Below are 14,864 nucleotides of genomic sequence, written 5' to 3'. Positions count from 1 at the left end.
GCTATACTGGGGTATACTTGGGCTATACTGGGGTAGATGAGATTTTTCTTCTCTGGCCTATCAACTCCCAGTTTGATTCTAACCTAGTTCAAGGGGAAGTTCAAGGGGAAGAGTTCCATTCAAGGACTTAGTGACCACCTTAAATATGCCCAGTGTTAGGGCAAGATGAATGAGGTTATCATCTGATGTCGGATTTGGAGACTCACTGCTCTCTTCTCTCCTCTGTCCTGCCAGCTTTCATCCTTACCCTCCCACTCTTGGCATTCTCTGGGCAGTAGCATTCCAGCATGTGAGGGCACTCTGTACCTGATCACACGATTTCCAGATTTCACATGGCTCCTTCTGGGAAAGGTTTACTTGGCTTATGGAGCCACATGCCTAAGCAAACTTAGAAACTGTGACTCTCTGATGTATTACTGTTCTACCAGTTACAAATTCCTAGATGCATTCAGGATGAGGCAAAAGAAAATTAGCCAATATAAAACAAAGTCCTATTGTTAAAAAAAAAAGATAAGAATTTCATAATCTGAAAATGGCTTTTGGATATCTCTTAAAGTGGCATTTGACAACCATCAATCTACTTTAATATTTTATTCATTTATTTACTTATTTAGATTTTATTTATTTATTTTGAGAGACAGTACGAGCAGAGGGGAGGGGCAGAGGGAGAGAGAGAGAAGCAGACTCCCTGCTGAACGGGGACCCCCAGGACCCTGAGATCATAACCTGAGCCTAAGGCAGACACTTAACTGACTGAGCCCCGCAGATGCCCCTACTTTAACATTTTTATAAGCCTTCAAAGTGTAATATTTCCCTAGGAATTGTTCTGATCTTTCTCCTTCAAAAGAAAGTCAGAGCTAATACAAACCGACAAGGTCAGTTACACCTTTAAGAGAAATCTGCTGGGACATTAGGCAGAAGTAAACTAGCCAAGACTGGGAGAGAAGCCCAGCGGACCCAGTGTGTGCATAGGTTGTGGACAGAGTGCTCATATGACGAGGGAGTTTGCAGAAAAGCTATTTCTGTCAGAGCTGCTATACCCACTGGTCCAAGCATTCTGATTTCCCAGTCAAAATGAAGCAAAGACATAACCTTTGGGGAGAGAAGACGGAAGCAGAGGCAATGACTGCCCTAGGGTAGTTAGAGAGAAAAGGTAAGTCATGGACAAGGTGGTAAATATAACCAGACAAGTAACAGGAAATGCAAAAATGGAGTCACCTACACTGAAATCATTAAGTAAATCTGTCACCATTTACTTCCTAACTACTATATTATACTGATCTAAGATACCATTGTTTTTAAGATGCATCCCGATTTCAGAAATATCAAAATGAGAATAAGAGTGAGTCTTAGAACTGATGATACACAGTTCTTTCCCTGGTCTGAAATGGCTCCTAAGTGCTGATATGCCACAGAGAAGAATCTTCAGTCTGTCTGTCCTCAATCACTTCCCAAAACTATCCCTGAAGTCTTGGATACCACGGATCTGAGATGAGGACCAATCCAGAAACATTATTAATAGCAAGAACTCAGCATGGGTTGCTACCCTGACAACCATTTACACATGTCTAGTCTTTGAATTTTCTAAGACAGAGTTTCCCAAACAAATCCCATCTCCTCAGAGAGACAGAGGTCTTACACAGACAGTGTGTCACTCCCAGGCACTTCATTATTGGTAAGAATGGATTTGAATCACAGAGGTCCAGTGAGGGGACCTCTCCTTGTACAGGCAGGACATTTGTTTTGGCTAATCTGCCCCCCACCCCCAAATCCCCTCTCAGAAGTGCTTCCAAAGACACCAAAAGCTTGGAAAGATAACTTCTCCAAAATGCAATGGATTTAAAAATTTTTAAACCTTAAGTTTTCAAGGAAAGTCTCAGCCACAGTCTCTCCCATACTGCCTTCCTAAATCTTTAGGAATTCGAAAATAAAATGAACACAGCAGAATCCCAAATACTTCGTCTTCCAAAAGAACTTCATTAGCTAGAGAACCACTATAAAGAGTTTTTACCTTTGACTGTTCCTCATCTATTGAAGATTCTTCAGATGCATGGGGAGTATTACTCAAAGAGCTGCTTCTCTGGTCATCAGCTGTCCCTTCGGAAGGGGCTACTTCCATCACTGACAGTCGACAGCTCTCACTCCTTCCTCCACCCAGTTCTTCCATCCTTGAGTGGGAAAAAGATCGGGATCGGGTTTCTTGGGAAAGCTCTACAAACTTTTCCAGGGCGCTAAAAAAATCAATGCGATCCGTACTGAAATCTGAGACTTCAGCCTGGCAACTGGGTTGGGGGCTTGGTGATTCAGGATCAGGGGACATGGGAAGGTCCTTCAGGCGAGATGTTAATTCTTCCAGAGGCAGTAAGTGCACGTTCACATCTGCTTTCAGGGCATCTGTCTCCAGATCTTCTACTGTTAAGTCTGGGAACTTGTTGGCAATTTCTGGGGCCTGTCCAGGTTGGATTAAGGCTTTGGATGCATGGCAGTTGTCAAGAGGGAATTTTGATTCATTGAGACAACACCCTGATGAGCATCCATTGATGTCATTTAGGTTTAATTCATCTTCAATCTGTCCAGCATGAAATTCCCTAGAAGTAAACTCCAAGCAGATCATTCTTTCTTTGGTACATAGGCCCTTCTGATTTTCATCTTGTGGGACGACGTGTTCCACAAAGACGGGAGGTATGGGTGGGTGATTCTCCATGGTCTTCACCTCAGCAATCTGGTCTGCTGAGGTGGTGATCTCCTTCTTGTTGAGTTCTAGCCCTGGTTTGCAGATGGGTTCATGGTGGTCTGAGAGGTCGCTATCTGAATGAGATCTCCAGAGCTTGTTATGCCGCTGTTTGCTGTGGAGGACATACATATGAAATGCCTTACTCTGGGGTTGAAATCAGTCAACACCCTCCCAGGAAACCGCTCCCAGATAAATTTAAATCTTAACCTGCAAAATGCTTGGTAATACCCAATGCAAGAAGTAGGCAATAAACAATTGTAAAGATGCTCAATTTAACTAAGAGCAAAAAGCAAAAACAAAGCAAACAACAATAAAAACAAATATGGGATCTGATTTTTCTACCTACCAGGCTGATAAGAGCTTAAAATGGTTGCTAGCAGCTAGTGTTGATGATGGCATGGTCAAACAAGTCTTCTCATATACAGCTGGTAGGAATGTGAATTGTAGAGATTCTTTTTTTTTTTTTAAAGATTTTATTTATTTATTGGATAGAGAGAGAGATCACAAGTAGGCAGAGAGGGAGGCAGAGAGAGAGGAGGAAGCAGGCTCCCCGCTGAGCAGAGAGCCCGATGCGGGGCTCGATCCCAGGACCCTGAGATCATGACCTGAGCTGAAGGCAGAGGCCCAACCCACTGAGCCACCCAGGCGCCCCCCCCTTTTTTTTTTTAAGATTTTATTCATTTATTTGAGAGAGAGAGATAGTGAGAAATAGAGCACGAGCAGGGGAGAGAGGAAGAAGCAGGCTCCCCACTGAGCAGGGAGCCCAATGCAAGCCTTGATCCTAGGACCCTGAGATCATGACCTGAGCCGAAGGCAGATGCTTAACCAACTGAGCCACCCAGGCGCCCATGGAGAAAAGTTCTGATGGGATGAGAATTCATTTCAAACCATGTAACAAGGGAGCACATTTCCCAAAGCCCTAGCCAAAAAGAAAAATGTGGCCCTGTGGCTGGTCAGATCAGGTACCCAGGAAACAGGTCCCTAGATGTGGCACTTAGGGGTGTGGTTTCCACGACTCACAAGTTGATGAAGAATCACCTAACTGCAGAGTGTAATGGGAAATAGCCCAAAACAGTTTCCCGCAGGCTCAGGGCCACGCCTGCCTGTGAGTCTCTGCCGAGTCATGCGCCTGCACTAATGTGAACCCCTGTTTGTTCTCAACTCTGCACCTGCTCTCAGCTCCCCCTGTCTGTCTGCTGTTGGGGTGGGGCTCTCTCTGATTCAGGCCCGCACGGCAGAAGGGCGCTTTTCCGGGTAGGGAACAGGTCATTCTGTTTATGAAGACAAGCTATAATCAATAGCTGGGAGGAAGGTAGGATTTTCACCCGTTCCAAGCTGCATGAACTCCAGTCACCCCTAGGAGGAGACAACATATCACACATCCCAAACGAGTGAGTGAGTGTGGGGAGGGGCAAACTGAATAGTTGCATAGGTGGGGCCTGAACCATACCCAGTGATCAACCCAGGCCACATGCTTCCCTTTAAAGTTTCTTTTATAACTAGATACTCTTGGTTCCTGACCTACACGTGGCTGTGTTCTCCAATTTCTAACCCTCGCCTATCATGAGGATGTTCAGACCTGCACCAACTCCTTTCAGCCCCCAAGGCAGGACAATTCCTGTGATGCAAAGGACTGGGAAGACATCTCAGGCAGTAGCTGTTCTCACCCTTCTAAAAATGTAAAAGAACAGCTTTTTTTTTTTACCAATCAAGAGGCAAATGGGACTTTTCATGATCCCAAGAACCTTCCAAAATATGATTTTTTAAAAACTGCCTACAAGTCACTAATCCATTAGGAGGGAATGAGAACGAAATTATGCTAACAGGTAACAACAGTGTATGTTTCAGAGGAAGTGGCTGCCATTACAGCTCCTTTGCCCAGCAGGGATTTCCTTCTCTTCCTGGGGGAGATAATCATCAGAAAATATTAGGTCAGGGCTCGGAATTAAACTGACACCTACTTGTAAAGGAGAAAGAAAAATCCCAATCTAAAGATAGGTCTGATTCTGTTGCCTCTTTCGTTTTTGCAGCAAGAGCAGCTGGAAGAGGGGTAGGCAGCTAGCTCGTCCATAGAATCAAGACACTCATTACCGTGGCCTTGGACGCACTGCTTCTCCAGGTGCCCCTTCCTGTTCTCCCTCTCCCTCCTCCTAAATCAGAGGTTTTAGTAAACTCTGTCCTAAATTTTGTGCTTATCATCTTCTTTCTTCATAATGTCATCATCGTTTTGTTCTTAAGATGCTGTTTAGTTTTGCATGTTGTGAACTTATATAAATAAAATCATACTCTATGTATACATTTGTCTACAACTGCCTTTTGCCTACACTGTTTTAAAGATTCATCAATATGTGCAGCTGTAATTTCAGAGTGTGATGAATATACCACAGTTTATTTACCCATCCTGCTGATGAACAGGTCTGGCTACGATGAACAGCACTGCCAAGGGCATTCTTGCACTTGGTGGATATTCTGGTCTCTAAAAGATGTCATATACAGGAGCGGAGAAGGCGGGTCACAGGGTGCATGTACGCCATCAGTTTCACCCAGTGACACCAACCTGCCTTCCAGTGCGGCTTTTCCCCGCGTCCATTCAGCCTGATGCTCTGTCAGGGATGGATGTAGGACACTGGATCATATTTATTATTTTAAACTGTTAATGTTTAAATCCAACTGACTCCCTCCCCCTATTTCAGGTAGGCATCAAGTAAACAAGTTGCCAAAAAGAACTTCAGAGTTGGTTTGTGGCCTGGGTGATCCAAAGAAGTCTCAGGTTCTTTCCTCCCTTGAGTGAACTCAGACCTGATATTGGCCTTTTACTTCAAAAATGAACAAGAAAGAAATCTAAATGACACATGATATCCCATTCTCTTGCCTCCAATTTGCTTTCTTTCTCCTTGTTACATGCTTGGTAAGGCAACATCTTGGTCTGAGAAAGTTACATAGAGGAAAATATTGCTAAAAATGGAGTATCAGTTGTATAGTAAAATCAGACTGTTTACGCTACTATGTCTTAGAGGACATTAGACAGCCGGAATAAAGGAGAAGAAAGAAAAAAGCAACAATTGAGCATCTTCTACGTGTTGTCCATGGTCCCTAAGTGCTCTCAATTACGATGCGGATTCATTATCAGGTTCCCTCCTGCTGGCTGACCACTGTGCACCAGTGAACCAGACTTGGATGTCTCCACCAGCAAAGCAGGGGAGTGTAACAGACACCTCTGGCCCTAGTGACAGGGGTGTGCAAAGAATCAAAACTGACATCTACGAAGACATGTGGCACGAATTCTCCCTGGCTACCACCCAGTGTTTCTTCTCTGCCCCTTGTACATTGGAACCTAGTATCACAGACACATGGTCCAGCTTGCAAATGCCTGAAATCTGAACTTGTCTAATGGAACAAAAATCTGCCAGATACCTGCATGATCAGAGAACAGAATAATGAACATGGCTGTTGGGAGTTTAATGGAGGGTTTCAACACACACACACACACACACACACACACACACACACACCCTCTTCCTATCTCACCCCCACCCCAGCTATAAAAACATAAAAAATAAAATTAGATATGAATAGTATCAGTGGGTTTATAGTAACCTCCTTTTTAGGCCCAAGGGGTTATATTAAATATTAGCCTTCCCTGGGCTCTTAAAGACATACTGAACTACACAAAAAGTCCCTTGCATTTCAACAGGTGGTCACTATTTGGCCCATGGCCTCGCATTCTGATTAAGAGACTGTAACCAATTCGTAAATCACTTACAGAGGCCTGGTATCACTTTGGTAAACTCCTCTTCTACCAAGACGTCAAAGCCCCAAGCTAATACCCTCAGAGGGCTGCCACCTCAAGTTAAGTACCCAGTGCCACTAGACAACCATGGCGGCTAAAGAGTGCTAGGATCAGGCTCTATCTTTTTGAGAGAATCACCCCATGGTTCCTGGCATACAAGACTGAAGTACCTCCACAGGAAATGGATTTCTTTGCAAACAGAATGAGTGGGATTTTTCTAAGGACTTTCTTCTGGTTACCTAAGCTGTAGAGCTTCCGACAGTTCCAGAAGTCTGGGGCTTTTCTGTTTTTGCTTTTCTGAGCAGGCAGACCCTGGAGTAGTGCTCTAGGGCTGGGCAAGAATCTGCTGGGCCCAGTCCACTTGGCAGCTAGTTTGGCAATAGCCTACAAGTCTGTTTCTTAAAACGAAAACATCGGAGACTGCAGACCCTAATGATTGTATACACAGCAGGCACTCCCACTCTTTCTCCTAACTGGCAGAGACCTGATTTGATTTGGGTATTCACTGTTTCATGGGAGCCCCAGGAGGAGACAGTCTGGAGGGAGGAAATGTAAAGGCAGGCCACTTACTCCCCTAGCTTTCTCCCCACAGGGTCACTTCAGGCTGACTGCGTTACTTGACTGAAGGTTATTTCTCCTCTCTGAAGGGGCCTCTTTCTCCAGGAATCTCCTTCCAGGCTCTACGAGCTGGCTCCCTCTGGACCTCGCAGCTATTAGCGAACAGCTCTTGCTGATACAAGTTCCTTGATTCTACTACAATCCCACATCTTTGTAAAGCCCTCCTCAAATCATCCTAATCCGAGTATGCTGTTTCTTGCTGAGATCCCGATCAATGGAGGTATTCTATTATTTGCACTTGAAAGCATCCTAAGCAATACCCCTAGCACTAGATTCTAGTTGTTAACATCCAGGAAACATCACAGTACAGGAAATTCCAGGACCACTTCCTATTCTAGTTTCTAATGGAGTTAGTGTGCCTGTGGGTGGTGGAAGGCAGTGGTTGGAGGAAGGAGGAGGGAATAGGTGGCACATGCATGTGTGTGTTTCTGGGTGGCCCTGGAGAAAGAAGATGATGAGAACCACATTAGAATAACCCTTACCAGTATACAGTGTTCACTGTTTTTTTTTACAATCCTGAGGATCAAGAGGTATATGCAGGTTCCTCTGACTGAGCCAGCCAGGTGCCCTTGTAGTATACATTTATTTATACACATTTTTATTTAAAATAACCCTGTGACATAGAGTTCTTTAAAATTTTTTTTAAAATTTAAATTCAATTTAGTTAACATACACTGTATTACTAGTTTCAGTGTGACCTAGGGCTCTTGATTTTCAAATTACAAATGGGGTCAGGTAAGGATCAGAACTGTGAAGTAACTCCTCAAAGTTGCAGCAAGAGGATGAACCAGAGATGGAAACCAGATTTATTGACTCCAATTCTGTGGTTTTTCTCATTCCCCAGGGCTTGCTCCTCCCTCCATGAATCAAGCCCAGGAAGGCAGGATAGAACCAAAAGGGAAAGGAAGAGGCAGTGTGATTTGTGGGTTATGCTGCCCTTCTTATCCTCATCTACGATTTTTCTGAAGTTCCTTTAACATCTAAGAAAAACCACATACTCTAAAAAAACCCAACCCAACAGCTTGCAGTAGCCTGAGATTCCAGAATAAATACTGAAATTGGCAGGACACATAGTATCCTTGCTCTCAATGGGTCACGTGAGGATACTGCCTAACATCCGTCATGTGTGTGCCTGGGAACATACAATATTTATGTCTCATCTGACCCTCAGATGCCTCTTTCTAGTGCCAAAAAGAACCGCCGTGTCCTACCTTCTGATCTAATCTAAAAATGTCATCAAAATCTGGCCCCAAAGACCTCTAAATTCTTTTTAAGTGCAGGAGACTTGAGTGAGTATCCTCCCTGCCTCCTAAAAGAATGGCTCAGATGAAATCATGCCAAGTACTGAGTAAACGGGAGGGGTTTTTTTTTTAGTGGAAACCATAATGCTATGCTGTGGCCACATTTTCCCCAGACTTCGGGGGTGGGAGGGTGGTCCCTCTGCCTGGATAGGCTGGAAGGCTATTTAACATTTTGTTCGGGGGAAACACAGCCCAGATTCAAGAGTCAAGACCAAGTCATAAGACTCACTGGAGTCAAACTCTGGCACCAGCCCCAACTGCTTCTAGGCAGCCGTGCCTTCATCTGAACAAAACCACCTAGAACATGCACACATGAAAAAAATCAAAGCAAAATCTAGACTCCACAGAACTTCAGCATCTGGTATCTCAGGAAACTGACCCTTAAACCCAGTTTAATATGCGAATCTCTTTCCTTGAGAGCAGTTGAAAGTGGCTTTCACCACCACCAAGGTAAAATAATAAACAATTAATTACTCATTTTATAACCAATTACCAAGGTTATATTATATTATGCTGAAATGAGTAGTTCTTATTGATACAGAAAGATGTTTAAGATCTAGCATTGGGTAGACAGAGAAAGACAAATACTGAATGGTATCACTTATATGTGTAACTAAAAAAGCCATACTCAGAGACATAGAGAATAAAGTGGTGATTACTAGTGGGTAGAGGATGGGGGAAATGGGGAGACGTTGGTCAAAGGGTATAAACTTCTAGTTATAAGATTAGTAAGTTCTGGGATCTAATGGAAGATGGAGATTATAGTTCATAATACTATATCATGTACTTGAATGTTGCTAAGAGAGATCCTAAATATTTTCACCATGAAAAAAGAAACAGCATATGAAGGAATGGAAGCATTAGTTAATGCTGCGGTGATAATCGTCTGTGATACATAAATGCATCAAATCAACACACTGGATACCTTCAATTTACACAATGTTATATGACAATTCTATCTCAGTAAAGCTGGGTGGGGGCGGGGGGAAGGATGGTTAAGTGAGGGCTAACTGCAGTGTAACTGTTCAATATACATTGCTATAGTTAAAAAAAAAAATGGAAGACCAGTTACTGGGTGAAGAGGTGGGCAGAAGAATAGCTTTTGTGAGAAAATAACCATCAATATATATGGTAAGAGTCAGACCTGGAGAAACATGAAAGATAATGTCGAATACTGTCTGTGGGTACTGAATTTATAAATGATTTTTCTCTCTGTGTTTTCTGCATTTCTGTAAAGCATATATATATATATATACATATATATATATATATATGCATATGTGTGTGTGTGTGTGTGTGTGTGTATACACACATATATAACCAGATTAAAAGATTTTTAAAAGAAGAAGAAGAGAGTTATTTTCGGGAAGTGTCTTCATAGCCCAAATTTGATTTTTCACATGACAAAAATTTTGGAGAAGGCTCACTGAAACCAAGCACTGATAAAAAATAATGACTAAAACAGCACCCAGTACTTAAAAAAATTTTTTTTTCTTTTAAAGAATGGGCTGAAAAAATTTCTAAGAACTTCATCTATGCTTATTATTTTGGGAGCAGTAAGTATCCATTTTGATAAGGCAGCGGTGTCTGGCTTTAGAAGATGTTGGGAAATGTTTCTGATAATCAGCACCTACTTGAGAATTAAAGTAAGAAAACAGTATTTCCACCTTTTAGTTTAAATGTCTTTAGTTTAAATGCTTGCTCTTCCATACTATTCTTAAATGCCTGCACTTATTTTTGAAAAAACTGGACTGACTGAGGTTTCAACTTTCAAAATGTATCACACATCCAAATTAGGCTGAGAGCTAGCTACAGGGAAGGACATTTTATCTTGCCCCAGGGAGCATAACGCAGAGAAAATCTGAGAAAGTCACTGAAGGGACTCACCTTGCCAGCAAGATCCCCTGGTACTCTTCCAGTTGTCTCATGAAGCTGGGGTTGGGCTTGGTCACTGTCCGCCTTTCCTTCACGTAGTCATAGGCCCGGTCCAGATTCCAGCCATATTCCTTCATTGCATAGGCAATCACAGTGGAGGCTGAGCGACTCACCCCCATTTTGCAGTGCACAAGGCATTTAGATCCATGTTTCCTACATTGGGGGATTGAGGTAAGGAGGAAAAAGCACAAGAGTGAGTACATTTTAAAAGTTAGGTTCTAAATGTTCCCAGGTCTCCTCTCGCCCTTCCATTTTCTTTCAAACCATCCCACCTTAATGTACTTGTATATATCTATCGTCAAATGTGCAGGGAGGGTAGGCAACCCTGGCGTACTCAAACAATATGCAGTGTTGGTATTAACCCTTTTAAATTCATTCAGCAAACATTTACCAATCACTGTATGTAAGACAATGTGCAAAGTACTGGGAGGCAAAGAAAAGTAAATCTTCCCTAAATGGTAGGGTTCAGGGGGAGAAAGAGATAATTAGAACGTAAAATGGTAACTGCAATGAGTGTGAAGGGGAGAATTTTCAGGTTAGAGACGGGACCCCATTTTGTGTGTCTGGAGGCTAGTGCCCTTACAGTTGCAGGGGCATGTTTTAAGGCTGGCACACTCTTGAGTTACAAGTGTGACAGTGATTCATCTGCTTTATCCAAATGTTCTGAGTTGCTTCCAGTTCAAGTTCCAGTAAGGGTTCTGTCCCTGGAGGAGAGTACAAACCAAATGAAACTAACCCTCCTCTTTACTCAGATGTAGCCCTTGCTATCGCTTTTCACAACACCACCACCGTGTTCTGTCTAGGGACTGGCTAGACAATCCGTGGAGTTGGATGGGACCATGTGATGCACCACGTGGCTTTCTCAGTGAGGAGGATGGAATGAATCACTATCTGTTGTTGTTTTAATGGGGCAGAAGAAAGAGAAAGCAAAGTTACCATAAAGTGACTGTAAAAAAAACAAACAAAACCGTGTGGTCTCAAGATGCCAGAGCTCCTTACTTTGGATATGAACATTACTCAGTCCTGCTATGCTAATTCTGCTAATAACACAGTGTCTGGCACAAAGTAAGCCTTCAAATATTTACTAAATGTATGAATAAACTTATGGATCTGCTGTTAGGTCTGTCGGCTGGAAGCAGAAATATTTCAAAATCTGGAAAAAAGAATGGTTACTCTTTTCACTAGTGTATCTGGGCTAAAAATCCTTCCCATGTGGCTATTCTGATAAAAAAAAAATGTACATCAGCCTAATAGGGAAAACCTACTCATTCACTCACTCACTGTATTACAGTAAACAAGCTTCCTTCCAGAGGCTTATAACACTTCTGCTGGAGACAGACACACACGAAAGAGTTAAGTACAATGCAAGGAAGGCACGAGGTTATGTGCCAAAATGATAGGAATGAGGTTATGTGCCAGATAAGTGATAGGAATTCAGAGAATGATCTGCAATAACCAAAACAGTCTCAGAAGGAAGGTAAGATTAACTTCCTACCCATCATTTAGATGCGAAATTCTGGAGTCTTTAGGTTGGTGCAGGTTGTGTCTCTGTGTGCTTAGCTGATCACAAATGACTAGGACATTTTCGTTTTGTTTATGGCACCACAGGGTTTTCATTTAGACTACAGGGCAGAATGCCTCAGATATAAGTTCAGACATGTGCTCTATATTTCCCCATCAAGCTCTGACTTCAAATTTCAGGTCTACACCTGCAGGCATGGAAGGTGCTCAAAGTTGGACAATTTTAAGAAACATACAGTTATGAAATCCACCCCCATAAAAGCATTTCTTCATTTTGAATGGGGCTTTCTCAGTGGATGGCTTCTAACTCACATATTGAAGGATCTGAAGTCAGTTCGGAAAATCCAATTTCGTCTTCAGTTTCAGCCACGCACCCCCCAACCCCTCTGGCCCTTTCCCATGCTAGGTTGTCTAGATTAAGCCTGGTATTCCTTCAGGAATCCTAAACCCACCCATCTGTAGGTTGAGTCTGGAATTCAGGGCCCTGATCGGGAGGAAACACGTGAGGTGCCTGGGGTGCCATTTAAGGAGGCGCTTCCTCTCAGACGCTGACCTACACTTGCATGAGCCCAAGCAAGAGCCCGACTGCCCGCTCATGTGTACCCCGCATGCCTCACATATCTCACCTCAGGGCTGAAACTGGCCTTTCCTTTCACTGGGACTGGGGCCTCACCTGAACTCTAGCCTCTTTGGATGCGATCCTCACCACTTGCTCAGTCTTTTCCAGTCTCCCTTCCTTAAGGAACTAGACTATTCCTAAATACCGGATGGACACGGAAGTAAGACACGATCTTAGGTTTAAGTCCTATCTTCACCACTTGTTCCCTAACTTCTCTGAACCTCACCTCTATAGTCTGTCCCCATCTGTACAAAAGGATGACGGTATATGTCTCTCTGGGTTTTGGAAAATATTACATGAGAGGATAAAGTGTAAAGTACCTGGCACATAGTAAGCATGCCATGAGTGGTATTACTGAGAACTATTTAGTAATAGGCTTCAAGAATATAAAACACTCTTCCAGGTGCTAGCTAGAGACTGAGAGTATGGGCTCAAAGCTAGTGTAGGAGGATTCAGGGTAACTAAGAGGAAGAACTTCTTGACTATGGAGGTTCTGCAGAAAGACATGGAATCACCGCTGTAGGAGGACTTTAAAAATGAGAAGTGCTTCTCATCTGTCAGGGATGATTTGAACGTGGTCCCATCAAATGGGCAGCGTGGCCAACATGCTCATTTATGGTTCCTTCTATTGAAGGAATATATAGGATTGGCAAGGAAATCCCCAGGGACTTAAAAAAAAAAACAGCGTTGGGGCGCCTGGGTGGCTCAGTGGGTTGAGCCGCTGCCTTCGGCTCAGGTCATGATCCCAGGTCCTGGGTTCAAGCCCCGCATCGGGCTTTCTGCTCGGCAGGGAGCCTGCTTCCTCCTCTCTCTCTGCCTGCCTCTCTGCCTGCTTGTGATTTCTCTCTGTCAAATAAATAAATAAAATCTTAAAAAAAAAAAACAAAACAACAGCGTTGACATACTAATACTAATTAACACTAAACATTAAATTAATACTATTAGTTTCACTAAAAGGACCAATTAATTTAAAGATGACATGAACAGGAGGGCCAGAGGAAAATTTCACTGTTTAGTGTCCCATAAGGGTAAAGGAGAAGAATGAAAAAGGAGTTCCAAGGCTAAGTTTCCCTTTTAGTCTTCAGAAAGGAGGACTCAGTATCCCACCCACCTGGAGTCGTCTCTGTTCTCTAGCTTTCCCACATCCCCTTTGGCAACTCAGCCCTTCCTTCAGAACGTCTTCCTTCTCTCACTCCTACTGCATTTGCAGCATCTTCCATTTGCCCTCCCTCACCTCGGGCTCAGTGCAAACAGTCAATAGGAGATTATCTTCGTCCAGGGGATTCATCTACTTACAGGGAATATGGAATCACCGGTCAAATTCTCCCCAGGATTAAGGAACCTCAGTCTCCTTTTTTTGTTTAATTCCTTCTCCCAGAGTACAGACAGTAAGCCGTCTACAGCTTGCAGGACCCAGCCGTGTGTGGTGCAGGGAGGGGACATGGGTCAGAGCATGTATGTGGGACCATTACTCACTTTGCTTTAGAGATGAATTTGTAAGTGTCATTCCAGTAAGCCAGGAGATCTGTTGCTTCTTCATCATATACTCGGATGTTATGATACTCAAAGACTCCTGGGAAGAAGTTATCTATCTCTCGAGTGACATTCAAGATATACCGCACCCTGCAAGGGGACCAAGGGAGAATGTGTGCTTTACTACTCAGGCTAAATCCAATGCCAGCACTGTTCTTACTTATAGTTTACTCCTTAGGTTGAAATTAAATACTAAAATATTGAAGAAAGCTAAAAAATAAAGAGGCTATACACTAATTTGGTACAGAAACCATATAATAACAGAATCCAGGACATACCTGGGCACCAACGAATTACTGGGAGAAAAGCTGTCTACCAAGTTTAATATCTAAATTCCATTCTCAGTTATGTTACACAGTCTCATCTTTGATAGTCTTTTGAAAATATGCCTTGTATTTTACTTCAAAGAATCAACCTAAGGTCCATGATCTGACCATTTCTCTTTAGTCAATAAAATTACCAGAAACTTAATTTATTCTTTGGAAGTCATTTGTATTAAATCAGACTATTAACGTCTACCTCAAAAGAAACAAAAAACAGCAAAAGAGGGAAGGGGAATATTCCCTCCTCATTCTAAATGCTAGATTTTGCTCTGTTACTCTCTGTAAACTATAAGAAAGGCAAAGGAGACGAGGGCTGGGAGGGTCAGAGTTAAGCTGGACCTAAAACTCTCGGAACTCTCTCGGCTGCAGTTTTGGCTGTCACAGCAGGTGTGTCTGAGAGTTCTCACATAACCCAGAGGCTTATAGAGAAGGCTTTCTGTATCACAAATATCTTCTGCTGTCTCTCTCACTGTACAATTTCAGTAAATGG

General features: G+C 43.0%; 1 protein-coding gene across 3 annotated transcripts in view; it reads right to left on the bottom strand.

The window, feature by feature from the left end:
• The window catches only part of LOC111151603 (slingshot protein phosphatase 2), a 242,645-nt gene that overhangs the window by 3,038 nt on the left and 224,743 nt on the right, over positions 1-14,864 (bottom strand). For all 3 annotated transcript variants that reach the window (XM_022509688.1, XM_022509690.1, XM_022509689.1), the window contains 3 exons: positions 13,995-14,141; positions 10,331-10,531; positions 2,012-2,846 (listed from right to left, as the gene is read on the bottom strand). In XM_022509688.1, the coding sequence (XP_022365396.1) occupies positions 2,012-2,846; positions 10,331-10,531; positions 13,995-14,141 (1,183 nt within the window). The remainder of the gene's footprint in view (positions 1-2,011; positions 2,847-10,330; positions 10,532-13,994; positions 14,142-14,864) is intronic.

This window comes from Enhydra lutris, unplaced genomic scaffold, assembly GCF_002288905.1.
Source record: "Enhydra lutris kenyoni isolate GAN:26980312 unplaced genomic scaffold, ASM228890v2 scaffoldscaffold26, whole genome shotgun sequence".
NCBI classification, from domain to species: Eukaryota; Metazoa; Chordata; class Mammalia; order Carnivora; family Mustelidae; genus Enhydra; species Enhydra lutris.
This window is presented reverse-complemented; position numbering and strand designations above follow the sequence as displayed.